The 25,959-nt window shown below is 48.1% G+C and overlaps 1 protein-coding gene across 1 annotated transcript in view; it reads left to right on the top strand.

Annotated features, from left to right (window-relative positions):
- acad11 (acyl-CoA dehydrogenase family, member 11) overlaps positions 1-25,959 on the top strand; it is a 156,044-nt gene that overhangs the window by 93,923 nt on the left and 36,162 nt on the right. Inside the window, 2 exon segments of the mRNA XM_041184521.1 lie at positions 19,476-19,542; positions 21,464-21,549. Of these exon segments, the coding sequence (XP_041040455.1) occupies positions 19,476-19,542; positions 21,464-21,549 (153 nt within the window).

Raw genomic sequence — 25,959 nt, 5'->3', positions numbered from 1 at the left:
TATTTTCTGACTTCAGCCATGTGCATATCTGAACAAAAACATTCAGGTGGCCCACCCTTGACAAGTATTTGAGAGTTGAGCAAGTAGTATAGCCAGTCAATTATTTTAGAACTGGAAGGACAAATAAAATCTCCCACATTACTTAACTAGCAGGACAACAGATTATGAGATGGAACACTGATTTGAACCTTAGCATAAATCCCAACGGCAAATGAATTTAACCCTATTTATCTAATTGTTTCCATGTAAGTAGTTTGATTAAGTTGGTATATGAGGATTGTATACAATTGACCCTGTAGGAGTGCGGGATGGGGAGGTTTCTTGGGTCAGAGTGCGCACACCCATAACACCGTAAACATAAGGGAAAGACTTCCTTTGACTGCTATTTAGCAAAATGATAAGCATTTGCCTTTAGAATCCTTTTATGATTTAAGTCAAATCATTTGAATGTTGTTAACATTTAGTGAATGTGGAAATTGTCCCTCTGAGATTAGAAAAGTACCTCCTACTGTATGAGAGGTTTCTCAACATGTTGTGCTTTATAAGGACCGATTATATAGGTCACTCCACGCAGCCCAGGTCTTCTTCCACATATATTTATTCCCCAATAACTAAAGGAGCTGAATTTTCCCAGCCCTTTGGAGGCCATGGGAGGTGGGAGGGAGGGAAAATGGCGGGGGAAGGCATCAGAAGGGGAGCCGATCATGTAAAGCAATCAATGACCCAATTAAGGGCTAACTTTTTAAAAAATTCATTCATGGGACGTGGGCGTCACTGGCAAGGCCAGTATTTATTGCCCATCCCTAATTGCCCTTGAGAAGTTAATTCCAGAGGGCAGTTAAGTGGGTCTGGAGTCACATGTAGGCCAGACCAGGTAAGGAGGGCAGATTTCCTTCCCTAGAGGACATTAGCGAACCAGATGGGTTTTTACGACAATCGGCGATGGTTTCATGGTCATCAGCCAACTTTTCATTCCAGGTTTTTATAGAATTCAAATTCCACCATCTGCCGTGGTGGGATTCAAACCCTGGTCCCCAGAGCATTAAATAAGAACAGAAAATGCTGGAAAAACTCAGCAGGTCTGGCAGCAGGTCTCGCGAGAGAAACAGAGTTAACATTTCAGAGCTCTGAAGAAGAGTCGTATTGGACTCAAAACGTTAACTCTGTTTCGCTCTCCGCGCATGCTGCTGAGCTTTTCCAGCAATTGCTGTTTTTATTCCAGATTTCCAGCATCTGCAGTAATTTGCTTTTATCGCCAGAGCCCGCCAACTGCCTCAAACGCCGCCCCCCCCACCCCCTTCCCACCCACCCAACCCCACAGTCATTTTGCCCATGTCAGTAGGGCCCACTGCCACATGGGAGACTGTCAGATAAATCCTGGCAGCCCTCCCATCGGGCTCCTTTATCGGCTGACCCATGGCTCACAAGGGGTGGGGGTGGGGGTGGTCCCCTGGCGGCGCTGAAGGCCCTGCGGCCAAGTCACCACCCACCAGAACACCCCCACCACCGCGCCCCCTCCCACCCCAACCCCCCCACCCCCACCCACCCCCCTCCCCGCCAGCACCCGCCCCCGATAGCTTCCTCAAGAAGCAGAACCTCTTGCTCTTCACGGGCGCCTCGACACTGCGGTTTCAGTGGCGGCCACTGACAGTGGTGGCGCCGCTGAGCCACAGGCCCTCTTGATTGGGCCTGCAGCTGAGAAAGGCTGCCCCTTTTGGCCGCCCGTGACCAGCAAAATACCGCCCAGGGCCCCCACCTCCCGCGGGAACAGGGCCACCTCCCGCTTCCAGTCCCAGCAGCAGGAATCGACTTCATCCGGGAAAAAAAATCCCACCCATAACCTTGCTCAAAGACAGGCGATTGCCACCCAACTTGACAAATTTGCAAGGACACCTTCCATCAGAAACAAGTCAGGACGCAGCAAATGTTAAAGAAAGAGATTGCAGGTGTAGATGTAAGTTGTTTTGTTTTTTAAAACATATTCTGGTTTTAGGGTCAGTGGGGGTTTCACAGTTTTCTGAAGGGAGTGTCATATTTCTCAACCGACCCCTTGATCACCCCATTCTAGTGTTAACTGCTCTTTGAGGAAAGCCTCAGTTGCAAAGCCTGAAAAAAGAAACAAAGGATCTTTTGGAGGTCAGTCAAAACTGAAACAAAATCCCAGGATGTGGGTCGATTTTGTTCAAGACATTATATCACCCACAGATGTAGCGCACGGCTGCAGCTCTGTGAACAGGCGTGGCAAAGACACAAGATCGTGAGTCACAATATGATTCATGGACATCACAGTTGGACGTGATCCCACCGTGCGACCATGGAAAACATAAACTTTTCTTGAGAGGTTAATGAGGCCATCAACTCTGCTCGACCTTCAATTTAAGTTAAGTCCATCCCATCTTGAAAAGTTTGCTAAGGATGATGAACTGTTTTGCGGTGCCCAGATTGTGGTGAAGACCAATTTCGATCACAGCAGCTCCAGCTTCTAGTGTTGTCACAAAGATACTGTAGCTTTCTTTGGTACCAGTGAAGCACAATTGTGCATTGAACACGGGGAGTGTGAAGTCTATGTATATTCATTTGTCAATAGCTTCTTTTTCCCAGCGTAAACTCATTGATGTAATCTACAGTCAACGGCCAGGTGCCCAATATACAAACAGCGCTACCAAATGTTTATGTCTGTTAAGCAGAGAAACAGGGTGGGTCACTGCTTGTGCATACTTCCCTTTGTTTCTTGCGCTTCATTGAGAAACTTGTTCCACAGCAAGTTAACCATATGACTGCCAGCAGGCGTATTGGGTCACAACTTTGCTGTGGTGAGGTATCTACGGGGAACATATCCACCATGGACTGGATGGGCTGAAGGGCTTCCTTCTGTGCCATATTGATCCTATGGGCTGAATTTTACCCCTGACCTGGGACTCAGGGGCTGAAAAAGCGGGAGGCAAAACCCGGGCCTGAATCTTGGGCTTGCCGGGCGCGCGAGATCGGTGGGGAGCGGTCAGGAAACGGGCCCCCGACGGCGATTGCACACCGGCTGGCCAGCTAACGGCCAAGCCGGCGCGAAACACACGGTGAGAAGCTCAACGCCGCCAGGGTGGGGGCGGGAAGACAGCGAGCGATGGCGCCCCGGCTCAGGGAGCTGTAGACCTCCGCATAACAAAAGAAAGTGCAAAAAAGTGTCCATGCATCACAATCAAGCACCTGAAAGCACACCTCATAAAAATGCTGTCCCAGGCGTCTCTATTTAGTTTATACCCTAAACACTTCACATTTTACATCCCGCCCTCGGATGAGGCTTCATCAAAATTGTAAAGGCCGCCACAGGCCGATTGGCCCGTCCGCCAACCGTAAGACTGGGTCGGGCCGCGAAAAATCGCTGACCATTGCGCCGTTAGTGGGCTTAATTGCCCGCTTAAATTGTCGGCGGGTGCTCTTCCGACTGCCGCGCGAGATTTCGCGCGAGTGTGCGATGATGTCGGGATGCTCGGGGCACGCGCCCTTCTGCAGCATATTGCCGGCGGTAGCTAATTAGGAGCTGCTGACAGGCCTGCCGTTCAATTAAGGATAGCGGCCCAGCTCCCAAGTGTTGTCATCCCAATCATTGGCCTCTAACCATGCTCATGGCCGACGCTGCAACACAAGGGGGAAGGTGCCTCAATGTCACAGTGCCCCCAAAGACAGGAGGGAATCCAGGGCCTGGGGTTGGGTGTTTAGTAGATGTGTTGGTGTTAATTTTCCAAAATTCCTCAGATTCTGGAAAGGTTCCATCAGACTGGAAAGTAACAAATATAACCCCTCTCTATTCAAGATGGGAGGGAGGCAGAAAACAGGAAACTATAGGCCAGTTATCTTGACGTCTGTCGTGGGGAAGGTGTTAGAGTCAATCGTTAAAGAGGTCAAAGATGGGCACTTAGAAAAGCTCAAGATAATCACGAACGGTCGGCATGGTTTTACGAAAAAGAAGTCACATTTAACCAATTTATTAGAGTTCTTTGAAGGAGTAACAGTGGGGTGGATAAAGGGGAGCCCGTAGACACACTGTACTTAGATTTCCAGAAGGCATTTGATAAGGTGCCACATCAAAGGTTATTGCAGAAACTAAAAGCTCATGGTGTGGGTGGGAACATATTAGCCTGGATAGAAGATTGGCTGGCTGGCCAAAAACAAAGAGTAAGTATAAATGGGTTTTTGTCTGGTTGGCAGGGTGTGACAAGCGGAGTCTGTGCTGGGGCCTCAACTTTTTATGATTTACATCAATGACTTAGATGACGGAAACGAAGGCATGGTAGCTAAATTTGTAGAAAACACAAAGATGGGTATAAAAATATGTTGTGCAGAAGATATAAGGAGTTTGCGGACAGATGTAGGTAAGTTGAGTGAGTGGGCAAAACCTGGCAGCTGGGATATAATGTGGGAAAACTTTAAGTTGTTCACTTGAGCAGGAAGAATAAAAAAGCGGAGTATGACTTAAACGGAGAACGACTGCAGAATTCCGAGATGCAGAGGGATCTAGGGGCAGGATTTTCCGGTCGGCGAGTGGAGCCGGGGCCTGCTCATCGATGTGCAAAATGAAGCGGGGTGACATCGGGTGGAACTCTCGACCTCACCCCACTTCATTCCCATTTTCAGGTCGGTGTGGGGGAGCAGCCGAATCAGCTGTGCACCCGCCAACCTGTCAACGGCCAATTGAGACCATTTAAGAAGTACTTAACATAATTAATGGACCTGCCCGTCCAACCTTAGGGTTGGCGGGCAGGCCGGGAACGCTGGCGGGCTTCAGAAAAAGCATCAGACCCTCTTCCACAGACGGGATGAGGTTTCATGAGGGTTTTTAAATATTTAATAAAGGTTTCACTGAAAGCGATGGACATGCCCCAACTCATTTGACAGGTCACGTCAGGGGACATGTCAGGGAAATTTTGTTTTTGCCTCTTTGACTTTTTAAATTTGGAGCCAATCTCCCTGAGGCAGCACTTAGCCTCGGGGAGATCAGTGCGCTCTTTCGCGTGCATTCCCACCTGCACAGGGAGTGCATTGCGCTTCCTGGTGGATGTCGCACAGGGCAGGCCAAATTGGCTCTCAATTGGGGGGCACCGATCGGCGACGCACCTGCCCGTGTCCGCTCCAAAACTAGCCCCCCCCCCCCCCCACCCACAACGGGGAGGAAAATTTTTCCCTCGGTGTTCTAGGGCATGAATCACAAAAAGTTAGCATGCAGGTACAGGAAGTAATGAAGAAGGCTAATGGAATGCAATCCTTTATTATGAGAAGAATTAAACGTAAAAGTGAGGATGTTATGCTTCAGTTGTACAGGGCATTGGTGAGACAGCATCATGAATATTGTGGGCCGTTTAGGTCTCCTTATTTAAGGAAGGATGTAAACGTGTTGGTTCAGAGGAGGTTTACGGGATTGATACCTGGAATGAGTGGGTTGTCTTATGAGGAAAGGTTGGACAGACTGGGCTTGTTTCCACTGGAGTTTAGAAGACTGAGGGGTGATTTGATTGAAGTGTACAAGATTCTGAATGATCTTGACCAGGTGGGTGTGGAAAGGATGTTTCCTCTTGTGGGTGAGTCCAGAACTAGGGGGCACTGTTTTAAAATTAGGGGTCGCCCTTTTAGGACAGAGATGAGGAGAATTATTTTCTCTCAGAGGGTTGTGTGACTTTGGAACTCTCTGCCTCAGAAGGTGGTGGGGGTGGGGTCATTGAATATATTTAAGGCAGAGGTAGAGAGATTCTTGTTAGACAAGGGAATCAAAAGTTATCTGGGATAGATGGCGAGGTGGAATTTGAAATGTAAACAGATCAGCCGTTATCTTATTGAAAGGCAAAGCGGACACGAGGGGCTGAATGGCCCATTCCTGCTCCTATTTTGTATGTTCGTATGAGGCCGGCATTGCACGATGCGGTGTGAATTCACACTGGCCTCCACAGCGGGAGAGACTTCCCGTTCCCGCCCCCGCTACAGGACTCAGTCCTGGAATGGAAGGTTCTGCCCGTTGTCGCTGCAGGACCCCTCTGTGGGCCATGGAGTGCCCATTAAGGTGGGCAACACCCACAGAACCTGCTGGGAGGCCGCCGTGTTTCACTGGGCGGTCTCGCCACATGACAGCAGCCCTATGCGATGCCCTCGGAGGTGGGAAGTGGCCCTTAAGATTGGCCACCTAAGAGACCACTCAATTGCCCCCCACGCCCCCACCAAGTGTCCCACCATGGAAACATGGCATGGCAGTGGGGAGACTTAGGGATTCCTTCCCACTTCCCAGCCAATCATCAATGGGCTGAGAAAATTCAGCCTGTTGGCCCCATATCAGTTCAAAGTGTGAACAATATAGACAAATGTGGCTGCCACTTTGTGCAGAGGAAGAACTCAGGTAGCAATGAGGTGAAAGAACAGTTAATTTGTTTTGACTTTGTGCTTTCACTTCTTTTATGAACATTGGCCAACGGTTTATTCATTATAAATGTCGAGAAGCCAAAACTCTCATTCTCTTTGTGCTCAGCAATGTCTTTCTGTTTCATTTTCCCATTTTGAAAGTTTGGGAGAATAAAAGGAATAATATTTACAGGGTTTGTTCCCATTTTATTTTGGTGACCTTAATGGTGCTCCCCAGTTAGTGCAGATTGATTTAATTATGTCAATTATATTCTCCAAGCCACTAAAGCTAGATAAGGTGTTAAACCAGGGTGTTGGGTGTGTGCATAACAGGGCAGACCGAGATAACTGTGGCCATCCACTTTCAGTCACAAGGACATGGAGCCTGAGACTGTATTGTATCCCGTTAAAGTGTTTGTGCGGACAGTGTGGTGCTGGTCACAACAAATGGGGGAACAGGCCAAAGGTAAGCCGTGAGGGCTTCCTTAAGATTCATGTGGCTGTTTTTTTCATATTGGTATTATTAGGGATACTGGCAAACCAAAGGTACACCAGCCAGATTTGCCAGTTGGCCTATAACATGCCACTAAGCCCAAGACAAATATTTCTTCGCAGGAATGACAGATTTTCTTTTAAACTGGGGAATTCCCTGGCCATTGGCCACATTAAACCCGGCAAGTTAGCATCGTGGTCGCTGCTAAACACATGCAAGAAGCTGACGGCTCTACTCCCCCCCCCAGACCTATGTGAAAGTGGTCTATCACGATTATAATCTTAGTTGCTGTTACTGTTACACTCTTTTTATTCCCCCGTGGGGCAAGTATTCCATTGTCTGCTGCTTTTGGTTGGAACAATTTAAATGTTAAACTTGCCTTTTCTTCAGAAGATTTCCGCCGGAAATTGATATCCTGTCAATTATTCTATGTCCCGATTTGAGTCTGTTCAATATTCAGTCTTTGCTGTGACCAGCTGTTATCAGTACATTAGAAATCCTGGAGTATGGAAGGACTTGTTGTCTTATTCAACACTCATTGTGTTTTAAACAAACCCACTTGGATGTGCACTTGAGGGACTGTAACCTACAGGGCTACAGACCAAGAGCTGGAAAGTGGGAGTAGGTTGGATAGCTGTCTTTCACAGACATAGACACAATGGGCCGAATGGCCACCTTCTGTGCTGTAAATTTCTATGTTGTATATACTCAACAGAGCACATTCAGTTACTCACGCACAAGCTCCCATCAATTGAGTGCATGCAACTTGCACTGTCGTGAATTCCATTCAATTTAATTAACATCCCATGAGAGGTGAATCTTCACAAGGCCAAACTTCCAAGAAGTAAAAAGAGTAACATTTTTCTCCTAATCTCCAAAGATAATCGGGTAAAAACTTCAGGATGTCTGTTGAACATTATAAGCGACCTGAGGCAAGGTACACGTCACAGCTGACCTTTCCCACAGTGTCAGTTCACTGAACTGATTTTCCCCATCTCTGAAACTTCAAGACAGATAGTGACAGCTTTGTTTTTGAAAGGACAATGTCGCTCTTGCACTCATTTTACACTATCTATCATAATTTCTATTCACAAACACAGCTCGAAGGATTATTGGAGGGATACTGGTGTGAGAGTGGGACAACATTCACTTCAGTGAAGGTCATGAAATAGTCTTACCTGCTCCACAGTCAGTAATACAGAACATAAACAGAATTATATATCCAGCCATTAACTTAGAACTCTATTAAAATCTAAATACAGTGATGTGGGGAATGTATAAGTGCATTTAAGTAAAATACGAAATGATTAGCTAATAAGCATCTACATTGTTCATTCTGTTGATCAACACTTGATCGATTGTCCCTTTCTCTTGAGTAAATCTGGTATTGTCACTTATGTTTTTGTTGGCCTGTATCTCGTCAGCTGAGATTTCAGAATGTGAGTAAAAAACTTTAAACGTTTTAAAAAAATACACATGGGTCGGACTTTTACTGCCCCTCCCCCAGAGCGGAATGGCAGGTGGGGAGGAGGGTGCAGTGTGTATAATTGGCTGCCATGCCCTTTGCCTACCCACCTCCGCTGGTATTTTACCAGCAGTGAGGAGGCCTGTGCTTGCAGGATTAATTCGGAGAGCCTGAAATCACTGTTTTGAGGGTCAGCCTCAACTAGACTCCTGTGGGGTAGATTCAACCTGCCAAGAGATGGGGGGGGAATTATAGTTGCCCCATTTTCCCGGAGGTAAGGAATGTAAAGCCAGTGGTTGAATGGAGCGTTTACCAAAGTCGTCATCTCAGCTAGGCATTATCTTCAAGCAGGAGCGTCTTCTTCCTCTTCCTCTTCCCACCTTCTGTGTCTTGTTCCCCCGTCTGGAACTAAACTCCCACGTCAGTCCGCAGTTTTCAGAAGGAGCTCTCATTCCATTTAACGAGGGATTGCATCCTGGGGACTCCATACCAGTGCCCGCACTTTCATTTATCCCATCTACTTACCTCAAAGCCTCTGCCACCCACTGGGCGCTGAGATCACAATATTCCAGAACAAGGCTCTCTGCCAAATCACACCTCCTGGGTTTGTGCTGTAGCACGTGAGTGCATTCCTCCCACAATGTCCAGAATGGGCAACTGAAAGGGCTGCCTGCCGGCACTTATATACACAGATGTAACGGGACAGCCAATGCTGTGACAATCTGCAACTTTAATAAGCAATTGAAATTAGTTACATGTGTTAAAACACCGGTGAGTACAGAAAATGGAAATGGAACCAATCCTTTGGAGAGCGGTGATCGCCATTCTCTGAATTGTCTCTTTGTTCTGTCTGCTGCTCTTGTTCTACTCACTCCCCCACGTAAGGCAGTTCTTTATATACCTCCAGCTGCAAAACAACTCCATGTGTTCATGTCATTGTCCATCTCAGCCAATCAGAAGCATGGTGGCTGCAGTTACCCATTTATGTTCTTGCCCCCTTTTAGTTCCAAGGTATTACAAATGGGGCAATTTTACAGCCCCCCCATCCAACGTAATTGCAGGAAGGGGGGGGGGGGGGGGCAAGTAAAATGGGACAGTGGCTAGCCCATTGCCTTCCCACCCACCCCTGAGCTGTCCCCCATAATATGGTGGGCGAGTAAGGCATCAGCCAGCCAGCCAGCCCAGCCTTAGGCCTATTGAGGCCCTCAATTAATGGCCAGTTAAGAACCTGTTTCCACCACCGCTGCAATAATACATGTGGCTGGGGAATGAGGTAAGCTCGCTGCTTCTCCATCTCAGGTGAAGAAAGGGGAAAGAAAGGGGGTTACCACCTTTGGGAGCTGGCTGGTGCTCATTGGGGACACTGACCCAAGATATTACCACCCCCACCCCCGCCCCTTTGCAACTGTCCTGTTGCCCTCCAAAATTCGACACCCTACACGCTTCCCCCTTCTCCCTGCGCTCCCTGATCACCCCTGACCAAGAACCTCGGACTTACCTCCAGGTCCGGTTGCCGTGGATCTTCTCCTGGGTACTGCGTGCAGTCCCAGCAGCAACCACTACTGGGTTCTGGCGCTGCTGGGACTATCCGCTGCTGGCCAATCAGATTGGTCGGCAGCTCTGGAGGGCGGGGCTTCCATTCCCTGAGGGGCGCGAGCCCCACAATTACCCAGTGCAGCCTTTTTTACAGTTGAGTGATTTCTACAGGGGGTGCGAGCAATACGTCACTCTGTAAAATTCAGCCCGAAGTGTTTACAGCACAGAAACAGGCCACTCAGCCCGACAGCTCCATGCTGCTCTTTTTGCTCCACATGAGCCACTCTTCACCTAACTCCATCAACATCTCGTTTTACTCCTTTCTCCCTCGTGTGCTTATCTAGCTTCCCCTTGAATGCACTAATGCCACCCGCGAAGAGAGAATCACAGAATCACAGTGCAGAAGAGGCCCTTCGGCCCATCGAGTCTGCACCGACACATGAGAAACACCTGACCTACCTCCCTAATCCCATTTACCAGCACTTGGCCCATAGCCTTGAACGTTATGACGTGCCGAGTGCTCATCCAGGTACTTTTTAAAGGATGTGAGGCAACCCACATCCACCACCCTCCCAGGCAGCGCATTCCAGACCATCACCACACTCTGGGTAAAAAAGTTTTTCCTCACATCCCCCCTAAGCCTCCTGCCCCTCACCTTGAACTTGTGTCCCCTCGTGACTGATCCTTCAACCAAGGGGAACAGCTGCTCCCTATCCACCCTGTCCATGCCCCTCATAATTTTGTACACCTCGATCAGGTCGCCCCTCAGTCTTCTCTGCTCCAACAAAAACAACCCAAGCCTATCCAACCTCTCTTCATAACATAAATGTTTCATCCCAGGCAACATCCTGGTGAATCTCCTCTGCACCCCCTCCAGTACAATCACATCCTTCCTATAATGTGGCGACCAGAACTGTGCACAGTACTCCAGCTGTGGCCTCACCAAGGTTCTATACAACTCCAACATGACCTCCCTACTATTGTAATCTATGCCTCAACTGATAAAGGCAAGTGTCCCATGTGCCTTTTTCACCACCCCACTGACATGTCCCTCTGCCTTCAGAGATCTATGGACACACACGCCAAGGTCCCTTTGTTCCTCAGAACTTGTTAGTGCCATGCTGTTCATTGAATACTTCCTTGTCAAATTACTCCTTCCAAAGTGTATCATCTCACACTTTTCAGGGTTAAATTCCATCTGCCACTTATCTACCCATTTGACCATCCCGTCTATATCTTCCTGTAGCCCAAGACACTCAGCCTCACTGTTAACCATCCCGCCAATCTTTGTGTCATCCGCAAACTTACTAATCCCACCCCCCACATAGTCATCTATGTCGTTTACATAAATGACGAATAATAGAGGACCGAGGACAGATCCCTGTGGTACACCACTGGACACTGGCCTCCTGTCACTAAAGCAGCTTCTGTCATCACCCTCTGCCTCCTACAACGAAGCCAATTTTGAATCCACCTTATCAAAGAAGATTAAAGGGAGATTGGATAGAGGTTGTTAATGCTGAAAGGCTTTGATAGAGTAAATAAGGAGAAACTGCTTCCATTTTCAGAGGGGTCAGAAACCAGAGGTCGGAGATTTAAGGGAGTTGGCGAAGAGAAAGGAGGCAACATGAGGGAAAGAAACATTTTACACAGTGAGTGGCTATGATTTGGAATGCACTGCCTGAAGGGGCAATGGAAGCAGATTCAGTGATAATTTTCAAAAAGAGCATTGGATAAATACTTGAAGGGAAAAATTTACTGGGTTATGAAAAAGGGCAGCGGTTTGGCACTGCTACGATTGCAGCTGATGTTAATACTGGTTGGAACAGGAGGAACAGCACCTCATCTTCCGACTAGGCACTTTACAGCCTTCTGGACTGAATATTGAGTTCAACAATTTTAGATCATGAGCTCTCTCCTCCTTCCCCACTCCCTTTCCGATCCCCCCTTTTTTCCCAATAATTTATATAGATATTTCTTTTCCCACCTACTTCCATTATTTTTAAATGTGTTTCCATCCATTGTTTTATTTCTACCTTTTAGCCTTTTTTGATTCCTTCACCCCACCCCACCCCCACTAGGGCTATCTGTACCTTGCTCGTCCTGCTTTCTACCCTTAATTAGCACATTCCTTAGATAATATTACCATCTCCAACACCTCTTTGTCCTTTTGTCTATGACATCTTTTGGTTATCTCCACCTATCACTGGCCCTCTATCCAGCTCTACTTATCCCGCCCTCCCTTAAACCAGCTTATATTTCACCTTTCTTCTATTTTTACTTAGTTCCGTTGAAGGGTCATGAGGACTCAAAACGTTAACTGTGTTCCTCTCCGCAGATGCTGCCAGACCTGCTGGGTTTTTCCAGGTAATTCTGTTTTTGTTTTGGATTTCCAGCATCCGCAGTTTTTTGCTTTTATCTTAATACTGAACGGGTCAGATCCCAGATTGAAACCTGGCTTGATAAATTCTAACTTCTATTTTTTTTAGAAACCATGGAGGTAAGTTACTGAACAAATTCATAGGAGTCTGCTGATGAACTTCTAACACAAAAAATAAAACCTTTATTGAAACAAGAAAACTGAACTCTATTACACCGAACAAAAAGGTTGGAAAGATCACAATACAAACACAAGAAAATGATTCAGATATTCTCTATTCCTTCATTTCAGCTATATCTTTACAGACACATACAAATTCAGAAAGAAAGAGCTATTTACTATATCTATATTATACTCTAATAGAGTAAGTATGTGGTACATTTGAACCAACTGGCAAACTGTGGACAGACACACCACACTCCAAAGTCAATGACAGATGCAACCACATCAGATTCCATGGATTTCTCAACAACCCACCCGGAGGCTTGTCACAGTGTGAGCTAACCGGTCTCAATGGAACTCTTGTCTTTCTCACGAGGGTTTCCAATCTCCATGTTTGAAAAGCTTGCCTTGGAATTCTCTCCAAACATCGTTCCCCCTTGAACAGCTTCAACAAGCATCCACCCCCAAGGTTTCAATTCTGCCTTCCGAGATTCCTTTCCCCTGGATCGTCGTGTGCGCTCAAGCCTCACCTTCCAAGCAGAATTTCAAATCTTCGGCCGTGCTAAGCAGAACAGCGCTGTTCCAAAGGGTACCTCTGCCTTTAAGGCCCGAGTCACCTACCTTCGGCTGCCCTCTTGGATCTTCAGGGCTTCTCTTGAGCCCATTTTGCTTCATTTCAATTTGACGGAGTTCATCAGAGGACTAATTGAATAATTGTTTCATAGAGCCAGCATGGGCATGGTGGGTCGAATGGGCTCTTTCTATGCTGTATTGTTCCAGGATTCTATTCGCCACAACTATTCTCGGATGGTAGTGATTTCCACATTGTAACTACTCTCTGGGTTACAGTGTTGAATACCGTGAATGTTGTTTTGAAATAATAATGTTGGTCAGAGCACTTACACAACAGCAACAACAACTTATATTTATATAGCGCCTTTAGCATAATGAAACGTCCCAAGGTGCTTCACAGGAACATTATAAAAATAAATATGACACTGGACCACATGAGATATTAGGTTAGATGATCAAAAGCTTGGTAAAGAAGTAGGTTTCAAGGAATGTCCTAAGGGGGGAAGTAGAGAGACGGAGTAGTGTAAGGAGGGAATTCCAGAACTTGGGCCTTAGGCAACTGAAAGCACAGCCACCAATTGTGGAGTGACTAAAATCGGTGATGCACAAAAGGCCAGAATTAGGGGAGCGCAGATATCTCAGAGGGTTGTGGGACTGAAGGAGATTCTAGAGATAGGGAAGGGAGAGGCTATGGAGGGATTGGAAAACAAGGTTGGGAATTTTAAAGTCAAGGTGTTGCTTGACTCGGAGCCAGTGCGGGTCAGTGAGCACAGGGCAGATAGGGGAAGGGGATTTGCTGCGAGTTAAGATACAGACTGCAGAATTTTGGACGACTTCAAGTTTACAGCAGGTAGAATGAGGGATACCAGCCAGGAGTATGTTGGATTTCGAGTCTAGAGGCAATGAAGGCATGGATGAAGGTTTCAACAGCCGATGAAGTTGGACAATGTTACTGAGATGGAAATGGGCGGTCATAGGGCCGAAGTTGCACTCCCACGACAGGAGTGCAGAGTCAGGAAGATACCCGACTCAGCCGAAAGTGCCCCAGATGATCTGGTTTTTGTTCCGGGGGCAGGGTGTGGCGGCTGCTAACTGGAGTCTGGCCCGCCACCCCCATGTGTTTAAAAGGCCTGCTTCGGTGCTCTGGGACTTAGTCCCAGTTGTAAAAGAAGCAATAAAACCAAAAACAGCGCACTGTCATCCTACACACAATCCCCATGTCACATCCATGCCAACTCATGCCCCCATCATACCCCCACTCACCCCTCATGAACCCTGCCCTGCCCCATGCCAACCTATGCCCCCTACCCGTCCCCCATGGCCCCTAATATGTTTCATGCCACCTCATGCTGCCCACCAACCCTATGGCCCTTTATAGTCCCTAACTCAACTTAGTGCCAATTTATGCCAATCTATGCCCCCCACCCAGTACCCTTTGCCCTTATACCCTCCATGCCAACTCACCCAGTGTCCATTGTGCGCAGACTTCAGGAGTCATAATGAGATGAAACAAAATAAAGTGTATATTGTAGACTTCTCACGCTCCAGGTACCATGGCCTAAGAGGTCATAGGTGACCATGGACTTCCATGTATTTGTCCATGGTTATGCTTGGCAAGGTCCTGCAGTTGTTTGCCATTGTTTTCTGTAGGTTCTGGCTGATCCAGAGTCTCTCCCCTTCTTAACATCTGCCATTGATGTATTGGAAAGATTTGCAGGTTGATACTCAATCTTTTTGGCCACATTATGAATGCACCTTCCATGGCCATCAAGTCCCAGAGTGGGAATCAATCCTGGAGTTTCTGGATTAGAGGTAGGGTCACTACCACAATGCCACAAGACCACTCTTTGCAGACTTCATTATTTAAACAAATTCTCATTCATAAAAAGACATTCAATACATTTAAATTCATTCAAGTACTTAATCCTTAATAGATAAAAACACTTCCTTCAAACACTTAATTCCTTATGAAAACTGATATTGGCATTCATATCTCCAAATCAAAGACAGCAACTCTTTTTATAACCACTTGGAGCTGTCAATCAAACTGTGAATTTACAGGTCCCCCAGTGTGATAATGATGGGTTGTGGAAACAGTCAAGCAGAACTAATCCTATAATGAGAGCGCTTAGGCTTATATCAACAGTAGCTAGTGAAATTGCAAGCAGAGTCACAGCAGGTGTCTCCCCAAAATTTAAAGAGATTAGGGATTCAAATGACTTGACAGCTTGATAATTCCGGTGACCTTATTCCACTTTTTATGCACAATCATGTCTAAACAGTCCCAAAGAGGAACCTGCCTTCTCCCAAAGGGGTACCTGGACCTCTCCAAAAGGATACCTTACCTCTCTAAGTAACTCCGGCAGCTTTTGACCTTTCCCTCAAATGTCTAAAACCCACGAATCATGTTTTGGACATCCCAGCTATGAAGATTGGATCTGTTCGAAGGCAACTGCACCTTACCATGTGCAGCTGCCTCTGTGAACACGGATGTGCAAACTACAACCTGGCCCCATTCCCCACCTCCCTGCCCCAGCGGCAAATATGGTGGGTGCCGGGCTCAGAGGCGGGACTTCCAGAATCGGGGCTCCGGCGTCATTTTGGCTAAGGTGCTGAGTCCTCTCTTGGTGAAGGTACAAATTCACTTGAAGGCTGTTGTTTTCCTTTCTGAAGCTCTGAGACATTTTCCCCTGAAATGTTTCTATTCGGTTCCTGATAATGATTTGGGATCTGTCACGCTTTGCTCAACAGTTCACATTGAAAGTTTACGAATCTGTCATTCCCTGCGATGAATCAGGACTGCAGGGCACTGCAAGTCCAATCGCCTGTGAGATTTACAGGGAGGCTGAATCTCCAGAAATAGTACCTGCTTGTTAGAAAGGCAGAGGGAAAGCACACAGGGATGCCAGAGCATATAACTGCAGCAAATCACAGCGTGACTTGGCTTAACAGAGGCAGGCAATAGATTGTCCCGAATGGGCTGGCCTTGCATCGTTTCGACTTGGCAGCGCTTGGACTTCGAAATAATTCCCGCTCAGCCGAACATTTTAAATTGTCTAACATTAACAAAGATCTTTTCCAACTTTAAAAGTTGTCCTGCGGTTTGACTGCCAAACCGGTACTCACGGTACTGCTGCGGAACGGAGTTAGGGTATAACTTCAGAGAGGCCACCTTCCTCAACCCCGGGCCTAGGCCTGCGCGCTGTGGGTCCCAGTGCGTCAGGACTTGTCTAAGGTGCAGGTTACGATATATACAGGCAGTGAATTTATCTACACATGGACAATGGTGGGAATTAGAAGTATAGAGCGAGGCTGGATTTTAAGGCCCTCCCCCCCCTGCCAAAACCCCCACCCCCCACCTCCCCTGATGGCCTATTTGAAGACAGGGACTCGTCAAATAAAGCGGGTGGTCATCCCACCAACTTCACGCCCATTCCCAAGCTGTCTCCCCAGGTGGGTGGGGTAGGCACCTGCCCCTAGGCCTATTGAAGCCTTTAAGCAGATAACTAATGGCCACTTCAGGGCTTCATTAACCTCAGCCGCTGTTTTACATGCAGCAGGGGGCTGGCGGAGGCAAAGCAGGAAGAGGAGGGTTACCTCCTTTGGGAGGTTCCCCCATACCCGTAGCCCCACCTCCATAAACCTCCCTCCAGCCTCTCAAACCCAGCCCCACCTCTCCCCCACACCCCACCCCCTCCCCTTGCTGGGGCCTGCCAGCCAGTCCTGTCCAAAACCCCCATCTTATCTTTCAGCCTGGGCTTCATCAGCCTTCCTCTCCGGGGACTGCCTGTGTTCAGAGCTGGCGCTGCTAGGGCTACGGATCTCCAGGCCAACCCGACTGGCTGGCAGCTGTCTAGGGCAGGACTCCCTCCCAGATGAAACAATGAACTCCGGTTGCTCCTAGCGTCATGTCGCTGTGAGGGAGCCGGCTTCCGGGCGGGTGGTTGGGCCAAGACTCGGGGTAGGTCGCCTGCCTCTCTCCTGACGGTGGATGGGGGTGTGGATCAGAGGACACGCCACAAGCTGCTTTGCAAAGGGCCTGCTGAGCATGGAGGTTGATTGGTCTGGCCACTGATGCTATGATCTTCCTTATTGTTAAATGCAGTTTGCAGATGATACTCCTACTTTGCATCTGTGTAACGATGGTGCACAAGCAAAAGTAGTGAGAGTGTATTCAAACATCCAATCTAGGACTCTGCTGATTGAAACTCCGCCCTGTTAATTCAGAATAAGAACATAAGGAACAGGAGCAGGAGTAGTCCATTCAGCCCTTGAACCCGTTCTGTTATTCGGTCCGATTGTGGCTGATTTTCTGCCTCAACTTGACTTTCCTGCCCGTTCTCCATAACCCTCGATTCCCCGAGAGATCAAAAATCTGCATGTCTCAGCCTTGAATGGACTTATTTTAAATTCATTCATGGGATGTGGGTGTCACTGGCTGGGCCAGCATTTATTGTCCATCCCTAGTTGCCCTTGAGAAGGTGGTGGTGAGCTGCCTTCTTGAACCACTGCAGTCCATGTGGTGTAGGTACACCCACAGTGCTGTTAGGGAGGGAGTTCCAGGATTTTGACCCAGCGACAGTGAAGGAACGGCGATATATTTCCAAGTCAGGATGGTGAGTGGCTTGGAGGCGAACTTCCAGGTGGTGGTGTTCCCATGTATCTGCTGCCCTTGTCCTTCTAGGTGGTAGTGGTCAGGTGTTTGGAAGTTGCAGTCTAAGGAGCCTTGGTGAGTTGCTGCAGTGCATCTTGTTGATGGTACACACACTGCTGCCACTGTGCAGCGGTGGTGGAGGGAGTGAATTTTTATAGATGGGGTGCCAGTCAAGCGAGCCGCTTTGTCCTGGCTGGTGTCGAGATTCTTGAGTGTTGTGGGAGCTGCACTCATCCAGGCAAGTGGAGAGTATTCCATCACATTCCTGACTTGTGCCTTGTAGATGGTGGACAGGCTTTGGGGAGTCAGGAGGTGAGTTACTCATTGCAGGAGTCCTCTGACCTGCTCTTGTAGCCACAGTATTTATATGGCTAGTCTAGTTCAATTTCTGCTCAATGATGTTAATAGTGAGGGATTCAGTGATGGTGATGCTACTTAATGACAAGGGGTGATGGTTAGGTTCTCTCTTGATGCACATGGTCATTGCCTAGCACTTGAGTGGAGTGAACATTACTCGCCACTTGTCAGCCCAAGCGTGGATGTCATCCAGGTCTTGCTGTATTTGGGCATGGACTGCTTCACTATCTGAGGAGTCGTGATTGGTACTGAACATTGTGCAATCATCAGTGAACATCCCCACTTCTGACCTTATGATGAAGTAAGGTCATTGATGAAGCAGATGAAGATGGTTGGACTGAGGACACTAACCTGAGGATGTCCTGGAACTGAGATGACTGACCTCCAACAACCTCAACCATCTTCCTTTGTGCAAGGTATGACTCCAACCAGCGGAGAGTTTTCCCTCTGATTCCCATTAACTCCAGTTTTGCAAGGAGCTAAGGCTCCTTGATGCCACACTCAGTCAAATGCTGCCTTGATGTCAAGGGCAGTCACCCTCACCTCACATCTGCAGTTTAGCTCTGTTGTCCATGTTTGTACTGAGGCTGTAATGAGGTCAAGAGATGAGCAACCCTGGCGGAACCCTCACTGAGCGTCAGTGAGCAGGTTATTGATAAGCAAGTGCCGCTTGATAGCACTGCTGATGACCCCTTCCATCACTTTACTGATGATGGAGAGTAGACTGATGGGGCGGTAATTGGCCAGGTTGGATTTGTTCTGATTTTTGTGTAAAGGACAGACCTGGGAAATTTTCCTCATAGCCGGCTAGACGCCAGGGTTGTAACTGGATTGGAACAGCTTGGCTAGGCGTGCAGCAAGTTCTGGAGCACAAGTCTTCAGTACTATTGCTGGAATATTATTAAGGCCCATAGCCTTTGCAGTATCCAGTGCCTTTAGCCATTTCTTGATATCACACAGTGAGTCAAATTGTGATGCTGGAGACCTCTGGAGGAGGTTGGTTTGGATCATCCACTCGGCGCTTCTGGCTGAAGATTGTTGCAGATGCTTCAGCCTTATCTTTTTGCGCTGATATGCTGGGTTCCTCAATCAGTGAGGATGGGGATGTTTGTGGAGCCTCCTCCTCCAGTGAGTTGTTTAATTGTCCACCAGCATCAACAATGGAGAACCACAACCTTCTAGGGTAGAGAATTCCAAAGATTTACAAACGTCTGAATGAAGTAATTTCTCCAAATGATGAACTACTTATCTTGAGACTGTGTCCCTGTGTTTTACATTCCCTGACCAGTGGAAACAATCTATCAGTGTCTACCCTGTCAAGCCCCTTCTGAACCCTGTATGTTTCAGTGAGACAAATGTGCAAGTTTCTTCCTTATATTAAGAGGATATAACTCTGCATGTGGCTTGCACACCGGATTTCCCTGTACCTGGGCACCAAATTTGCATTCATCTTCATTTTCTTACTTCCCTTTCACAGGAGCAGGGAATCCAAATTGTAAAATTGCTGTTGTAATGGCCAAGGTGGAAAATAAACACTTTCCAAGGCAAGAAACCGATAGATGGGCATTTGGTCCAATCACGCTTGAAAACTCGAAAGGGTTTATTTCCTAGTCTTGAAGTACAGATGATTGGAGACTATTGCAAAGCCCCTCCCTACTTTCCAAATGCTGCATGGGAGGGGCTTGTGCAGGAAGTGAGGTTGTGGAAGCGTGCACTCAACCAAGGAGGTGGGTCAATGAGTTAGTCCTGTACCCAACACTCAAAAGGACAGATCAGCAATTGGATATAATATCCTCAGAATATCACAGGAGCACGGAATGGAGCCTATTACGTTGACACCGCCTTTCTTTTCAAATAGTTGGCAGAGCCATATTGAATCATAGATTGATATAACGCAAAAGGAAGCCATTCAGCCCATCATGCCTTTGCTGGCTCTTTGATATACAGCTATCCAATTAGTCCCACTCCCCTACCCTTTCCCCAGGGCCTTGTGAAATTTTTCCTTCAAATATTTAACCAATGCTCTTTTGACCGTTACTATTAAATTTGCTTTCACCTCCCTTTCAAGTAGTGCATTCCTGTTCACCACAACTCCGTGTGTTAAAATAATGGGGAGAATTTTCCCCCTGTCGGGGGGGGGGTTGGGGGGGTGGTTGTGCAAGTGTGGGGCCGAGCGCGGAGCCGATTGGTGCCCCCAATCCGGTCTGCACCGCCAATTAAGGCCCACCCAGCGTGTGATGCATGCCCGGAAGGGCTGAGTGCTCCCCGTGCGGGTGGCCGGGGGTGGGGGGGTGGAATTCCCTGAGTCGGGGCCTACGCTCTTTCTGAAAGAGGGCAGAAATCTCCCTGAGGCGCAGAGGTGCCTGCCCCAGGAGGATTAGTTTAAGTTTTGAAAATCTAAATAAAGAAAAGAAAACATTTTAAGACATGTCCCCTCATGTGACAGTGTCACATGAGCTGGGCCATGTCAATGAATTTCTATAAAAATTTTTATTCAATTTATAAACGCTCCATGAAACCTCATCCCGCCTGTGGCCCCCCCGCCGACCTTAAGGTTGGACGGACAGCTCAGTTTATTAGTTTAATTGGTTTTTAAATGGACTTGATAGGCCTTCGACAGTTTGGCGGGCCGGGTCCGGGCTGCGTGATCGCTGAACTGAAGATCTAAATGACGCGTGGTGATGTCGGGACGCACGCCCAAGGTTACCCCGTGCCCCGTCCCCACTCCCGCTCGCTGAGCTGAAAATTCTGGCCAACTTTTCTTCCTGTTGTCGCTGGTTCTTTCGTCAGTCGCCATTAACCTGTGACCCCACCCCCGGTTACCTTCAGCCATTGGGGAAAACATTTTTTCCCCTTATTTAATCTCTCGAAAATGTCCATGCTTTTGAAACGCCTCTTGTCACAGCTCCTGTTAGCCTTCTTCGCTCTAAGGAGAGCAACCCGCTTCTCCGGTCTCTCCGCATAACCGAAGCCTCTCACCCCTGGCACCATTCTAGTAAGTCTCTTCCGCACTCTCTCCGAGGGTCTTCCTGAAGCGTGGCAATTCAGAACGGAACACAGAGCTCCAGCTGAGGCCTAAACAGTGTTTCCCTTCAGAAATTTAGCATATCTTCCTTGCTTTTGTAATCTCCGTTAATAAAGCCACAATCTCATATGCTTTTCTTAAAAAAAAAAGAGCAGCCTCCTCAATCTGACCTGCCGCTTCTGAGATTTGTGCACAAACTCCCCGAGGTCTCTCTGTTCCTACACCCCTGTTGGAAAGTTGCGCACAGCTGTTGTGCAAAGTTCAAACCAGACTGGGACATGGGTAATTTGGACTCCCTTCTGGCTTCGTTTACATATTTCAGGCTGTGCCTGAATGCAAACTGTGCTGTTAAATTTGAAAGTGGGAATTCAAAGACGCAGTTTTTATTATTAAATTACTGATTGTTTGTACATTTATTATGTTCTGCGTTTGTTTCTCAGGCACAAACAACGCAGCATGATTCTCGTTCCCATGGACACGCCAGGGGTAAAGGTCATCAGGCCGCTGAGAGTGTTGGGTTACGGTGGTAAGATATGTTATAATTAATTTCAGCAAGACCAGTCTTCCCGGCAGCATGGCCGTTGGAGTTCCTGATCTCAGCCGTGTCATTATGGGATGTCGAGAGTGGCATTTTCTTAACAGTCAAGGAGAAAAAAAAAAATGAGATATGGACATGGGCCTCGCCACTTTTGTGCCTCAACTTTGTGGTTTACCCCACGTTTTTTGCTTTTCAAGATTTTACTTCTGGGCTCCTGGGGCAGGGTTTTTCAGATGGTGGGGTTCCCCGACCAGCGCCCCCCCCCCCCCGGGTGTCAGCAGGGAACAGGTCCCCATCGATCAGAGCCGTCCCACAGCCATTTCACACTCCGCTTAAGGGCCTCCGTTGTGACCATGGCCGCCCTCGGCCTCGCCTACCCACCCCCCCCCCCCCACGTAAAATTGCAGACAGGTTGGGGCGGGGAGGCAGCCTGGGGAGTTTCGCGGGTCCCCTGCCTGCAAACCTGCTGCTGGGGGTGGCGGAGGGGGTGGGGGGTTGGTTGGTGGTGGGGGACACTGTAAAATTCTGCCCCTGGAGAGTAACGCTCCTGACCAGGAATGCGATTTGGTACAATTCTGCCCTGTTGTTGAGCGCCTGAATTCCTCGCGTGTGATGCTGGAGAACGGATCTTCCCATTGGACGTGGGATTTCATAAATTCGCCCCCTCTTTCTCTCTCTTGCAACATTTGGTCCACTAAATTTCCATCGTCAATATCATCAGTGTTTCGATTCCAGCTAACACGAGCTCATTGCCCTTTTGATATCAGTTGGGTGAGCGAGTAGCCTTGACGCATCTAGGAATCATCTTCCCTCAGTCTTAAGAAGTGCATTGATTCCTCCCAGTGAGGGGCAGCTGCTGGTGTTGGACTATCTATTAAAAGTGTGTTTGGGGAGGGGATTGGGGGCTGGTCAGCCATGCACAGTGGGGAACAGTTAGCACCTGGAGCTTGCTTGCCGAACCTGGGAAGCTCCCAGGATTTTTTTTTCCTGGAATTGGCCCCATACCTCGCTGGGAGCCAACATTCCTGGGAATTGGGAAGGGCTGTACACGAGGCGGCACGATCCGACAGATGGGGGGAGCATTGGTGGGCCTGAGAGACTTTATTCACCTTTCCTTTTGTGGACGTTCACAGATTTCAGCTGCGAGGTTAGGCTGGAGGAGCTGGGGTTGTTCTCCTTGGAGCAAAGGAGGTTGAGGGGAGATTTGATAAGAGGTGTACAAGATAATGACAGGTTTAGATAAGGCAGACAAAGAAAAACTGTTCTCATGAGCTGATGGTACAAGGGCCGGGGGGAACAGATTTAAGGGGTAGAATTTTCCCCCTGTTGGGGTGGGGGTTGGGGGGGGGCGGGTGTGGGGGTTGCGCGGGGAGGGGCGTGGACCCAATCAGTGCCCCCTGATCGGGTCCGCGCCGCCATTTTATGAGGGCGGACCACCCGCCAAACTGAAAATCTAAATGACACGGTGATGTCGGGACGCACGCCCAACGTCACCCTGTGTCATTTTGCGCCTCGGTGAGCGGGATTCTGCCCAGGGTTTTGGGCAAGAGATGCAGGGGAGGGTGTGAGGAAGAACTTTTTTTTACCCCCAAAGTGAGTGGTAATGACCTTGAACTCGCTACCCACAAGGGCAGTGGACGCAGAGACGGTCAATGATTTCAAGAGGAAAGTGGATGGGTACCTGAGGGAAATGAACTTGCTGGGGCCTGGGAATAGAGCAGGGGAATGGGACAGACTGGATTGCTCTACAGAGAGCCTGCATGGACTCGATGGGCAGAATGGCCTCCTTCTATGCTGGGATGACTACGAAGGAAGAATTTTCAAGAAATATTCTTTGATGAGAGGTGGGTGTCACTGGCAAGGCCAGCATTTGTTGCCCATCCCTAATTGCCCTTGAACTGAGTGGCTTGCTCGGCCATTTCTGAGGGCATTTAAGAGCCAACCACATTGCTGTGGGTCTGGAGTCACGTGTAGGCCAGACCAGGTAAGGATGGCAGATTTTCTTCCCTAATGGTTATTTACAGTGATTGCTGATAGTTGCATGGTCACCATTACTGACACTAGCTTAGACCTATTAATTGAATTTAAATTCCACCAGCTGGCATGGTGGGATTTGAAACAGTGCCCCCCCCACATAGCATTCGCCTGACCCTCTGGATTACTAGTCCAGTGACATTACCATTACATCCACACATCTGCACCTTACAGCAGACATCACTGAATAGCAAGCGACGGTGAAAATCCTGAGCTGATTTTTTTTGTCTATGTCTAACCCTAGTGGTGAGGTCAGATACAGTGCCCTTGCTACTGTCCTGAGTGAGATCTGTTAACATTGTACTGTTCAGGATAAAACTTGGTACCTTACCATAGAGTCATGGCCAGGATGAGGCCATTTGGCCCATTGAGTCAAAGCCAGCCCCATGTAGCGCAATCCAGTCAGTCCCATTCGCCAACTCTATCCTTGTAACTGTGTAAGTTTATTTCCCTCAAATGCTTATTCAATTTCCTTTTGAAATGATTCATTGTCTCTGCATCCGCAACCTCAAAAGGTAGTGAGTTCCACATCACTATCACTCACTGCTTAAAAAATTCTTCCTCACACCCCTCATGGCTCAAAACCTTACATCCGTGTCCGCCTCATCCATGTACCGTCAGCTAATGGGAACAGCTTCTCTTTGTCTGCCTGATCTAAACCTATCATGATCTTGTCCACCTCTCTCAAATCTCCCCTCAGTCTCCTCTGCTCCAAGGAGAACAACCCCAGCTTCTCCAACATAACCTTGTCGCTAAAACCCCTCATCCCTGGAACCATTCTGGTAAATCTCCTTTACACCCTCTTAACAGTGTCTTCGCAGTCAAGTGCTGAATTGCTGACCACAAATACACACAACAGGCAGTGGACTAAGCTACAAACTTACCATTACCATGGGCAGGACTTAACAATTGATGGGGTTTCTGACCCAGGGATGGGCAGACTTGGTGGATTGGCCCCTGGGGTGGTAGAGGAGGCACCTGGAGGGGGGCAGGAAATGATCTCTGGGTGCACCTGATTTGGAAAGGAGGCCAGTGGGTGAGCCCCCACCCCCAACCTCATTCCCACCCAAGGCCCAAGCAGGGTAACTCTGCCCCTGACCACCTCCAAAATCGAGGCCTGGTGGGAAGCGGCCCTTAACCAGCCACTGAAGTAGCCTCAATTAGGGTGAGGGTGGGCGGGACGCTGTAGACCTTGCCAGCCCCCCTTCGAAACGATGGACAGATTGGGAGCGGGCAGCAAGTCAGTGGGCAAGCCAGCCAGGAAATTTTACTGAACCTCCCCCCACCCCACTGACCCACGCCACCCACCTGCAAAGCCGTCGGCAGGGGAATGTTGGCTACTGTTTGGTTTTTAAGTCCGTGATCTTCAAATGATAAAATGGTGCACAAGGGGAACCCTGACAGCGCATTTCTATGAGGATCAAAAGCTAATCAATCGCCATACGGGCCAGTTTGGGGCTCGAATTTCCATTTGTTTACGCCAGGAACGTCAGGCCAATCTGGTTGCGCCAAAGATGGCGAAATTCTAATGCGAGTCACCACTTATATTCATGTTCCTCACGATCCTTAGCTCTGGTTCAAGATTCAGCTCCGCTCAATCAGGCCCCACCCACAAAGCCAGCCCTGCCTCCAGCTCAGAAGTGCAAGATTTTGCCGTTTGAGAAGGCCCTTCCAGCCGGGCTCGTTTTCTTGGGTGCACGGGCACTGCTAGGCACATTTTAAATGTTCATTCCATATCAAAAAATATTGAGTTTATTAAGAAACCGATTAGTGAAACTGATTCGCTGATTACTCCAGTGAAATTTGAAATGGCTCACTATGGTTGCTTAAGTCATTTTCAGCCATTTTGAACCAAGCAGAGGACTTGCCTCCCTTATTAAAAGTCGCAATTTTTGCTGCTGAACCCATCTATTTAATAAAACTGCACCAGGTCAATATATCAAGGAATACGTATTAATGGAAGGATCAATGATTAATGGAAGGATCAATGATTAATGGAAGGATCAAAGATTTTTGTCTATCATGATTATGCTGGCCGAGGAAGGATTTCCATTTGTGATTTTGCAAGTGAGTTTTAGCGGATCTTAGGGCTGAGATGAGGAGAAATTACTTCATTCAGAGGGTTGTGAAGCTTTGGGAATCTCTACCCCAGAGGGGTGTGGATGCTCCATCGTTGAGTACATTTAAGACTGGCACAGACAGAATTTTGGTCTCCTGGGGAACTAAGAGATACAAGGTGCGGGTGGGAAATGGAATTGAAAACCAAGATCAGCCCATGATCATATCCAATGGCGGAGCAAGCTCAATGGGCCTTCTCCTCCTATTTCTTGTGTTCTTGGAGACTTGTACTGTAGCCTATCCAGT

The sequence above is a fragment of the Carcharodon carcharias genome, chromosome 3 (assembly GCF_017639515.1).
Source record: "Carcharodon carcharias isolate sCarCar2 chromosome 3, sCarCar2.pri, whole genome shotgun sequence".
Lineage (NCBI taxonomy): Eukaryota > Metazoa > Chordata > Chondrichthyes > Lamniformes > Lamnidae > Carcharodon > Carcharodon carcharias.
Note: the sequence above shows the minus strand (reverse complement) of the source record. Positions and strands in the feature narration are given on the sequence as shown.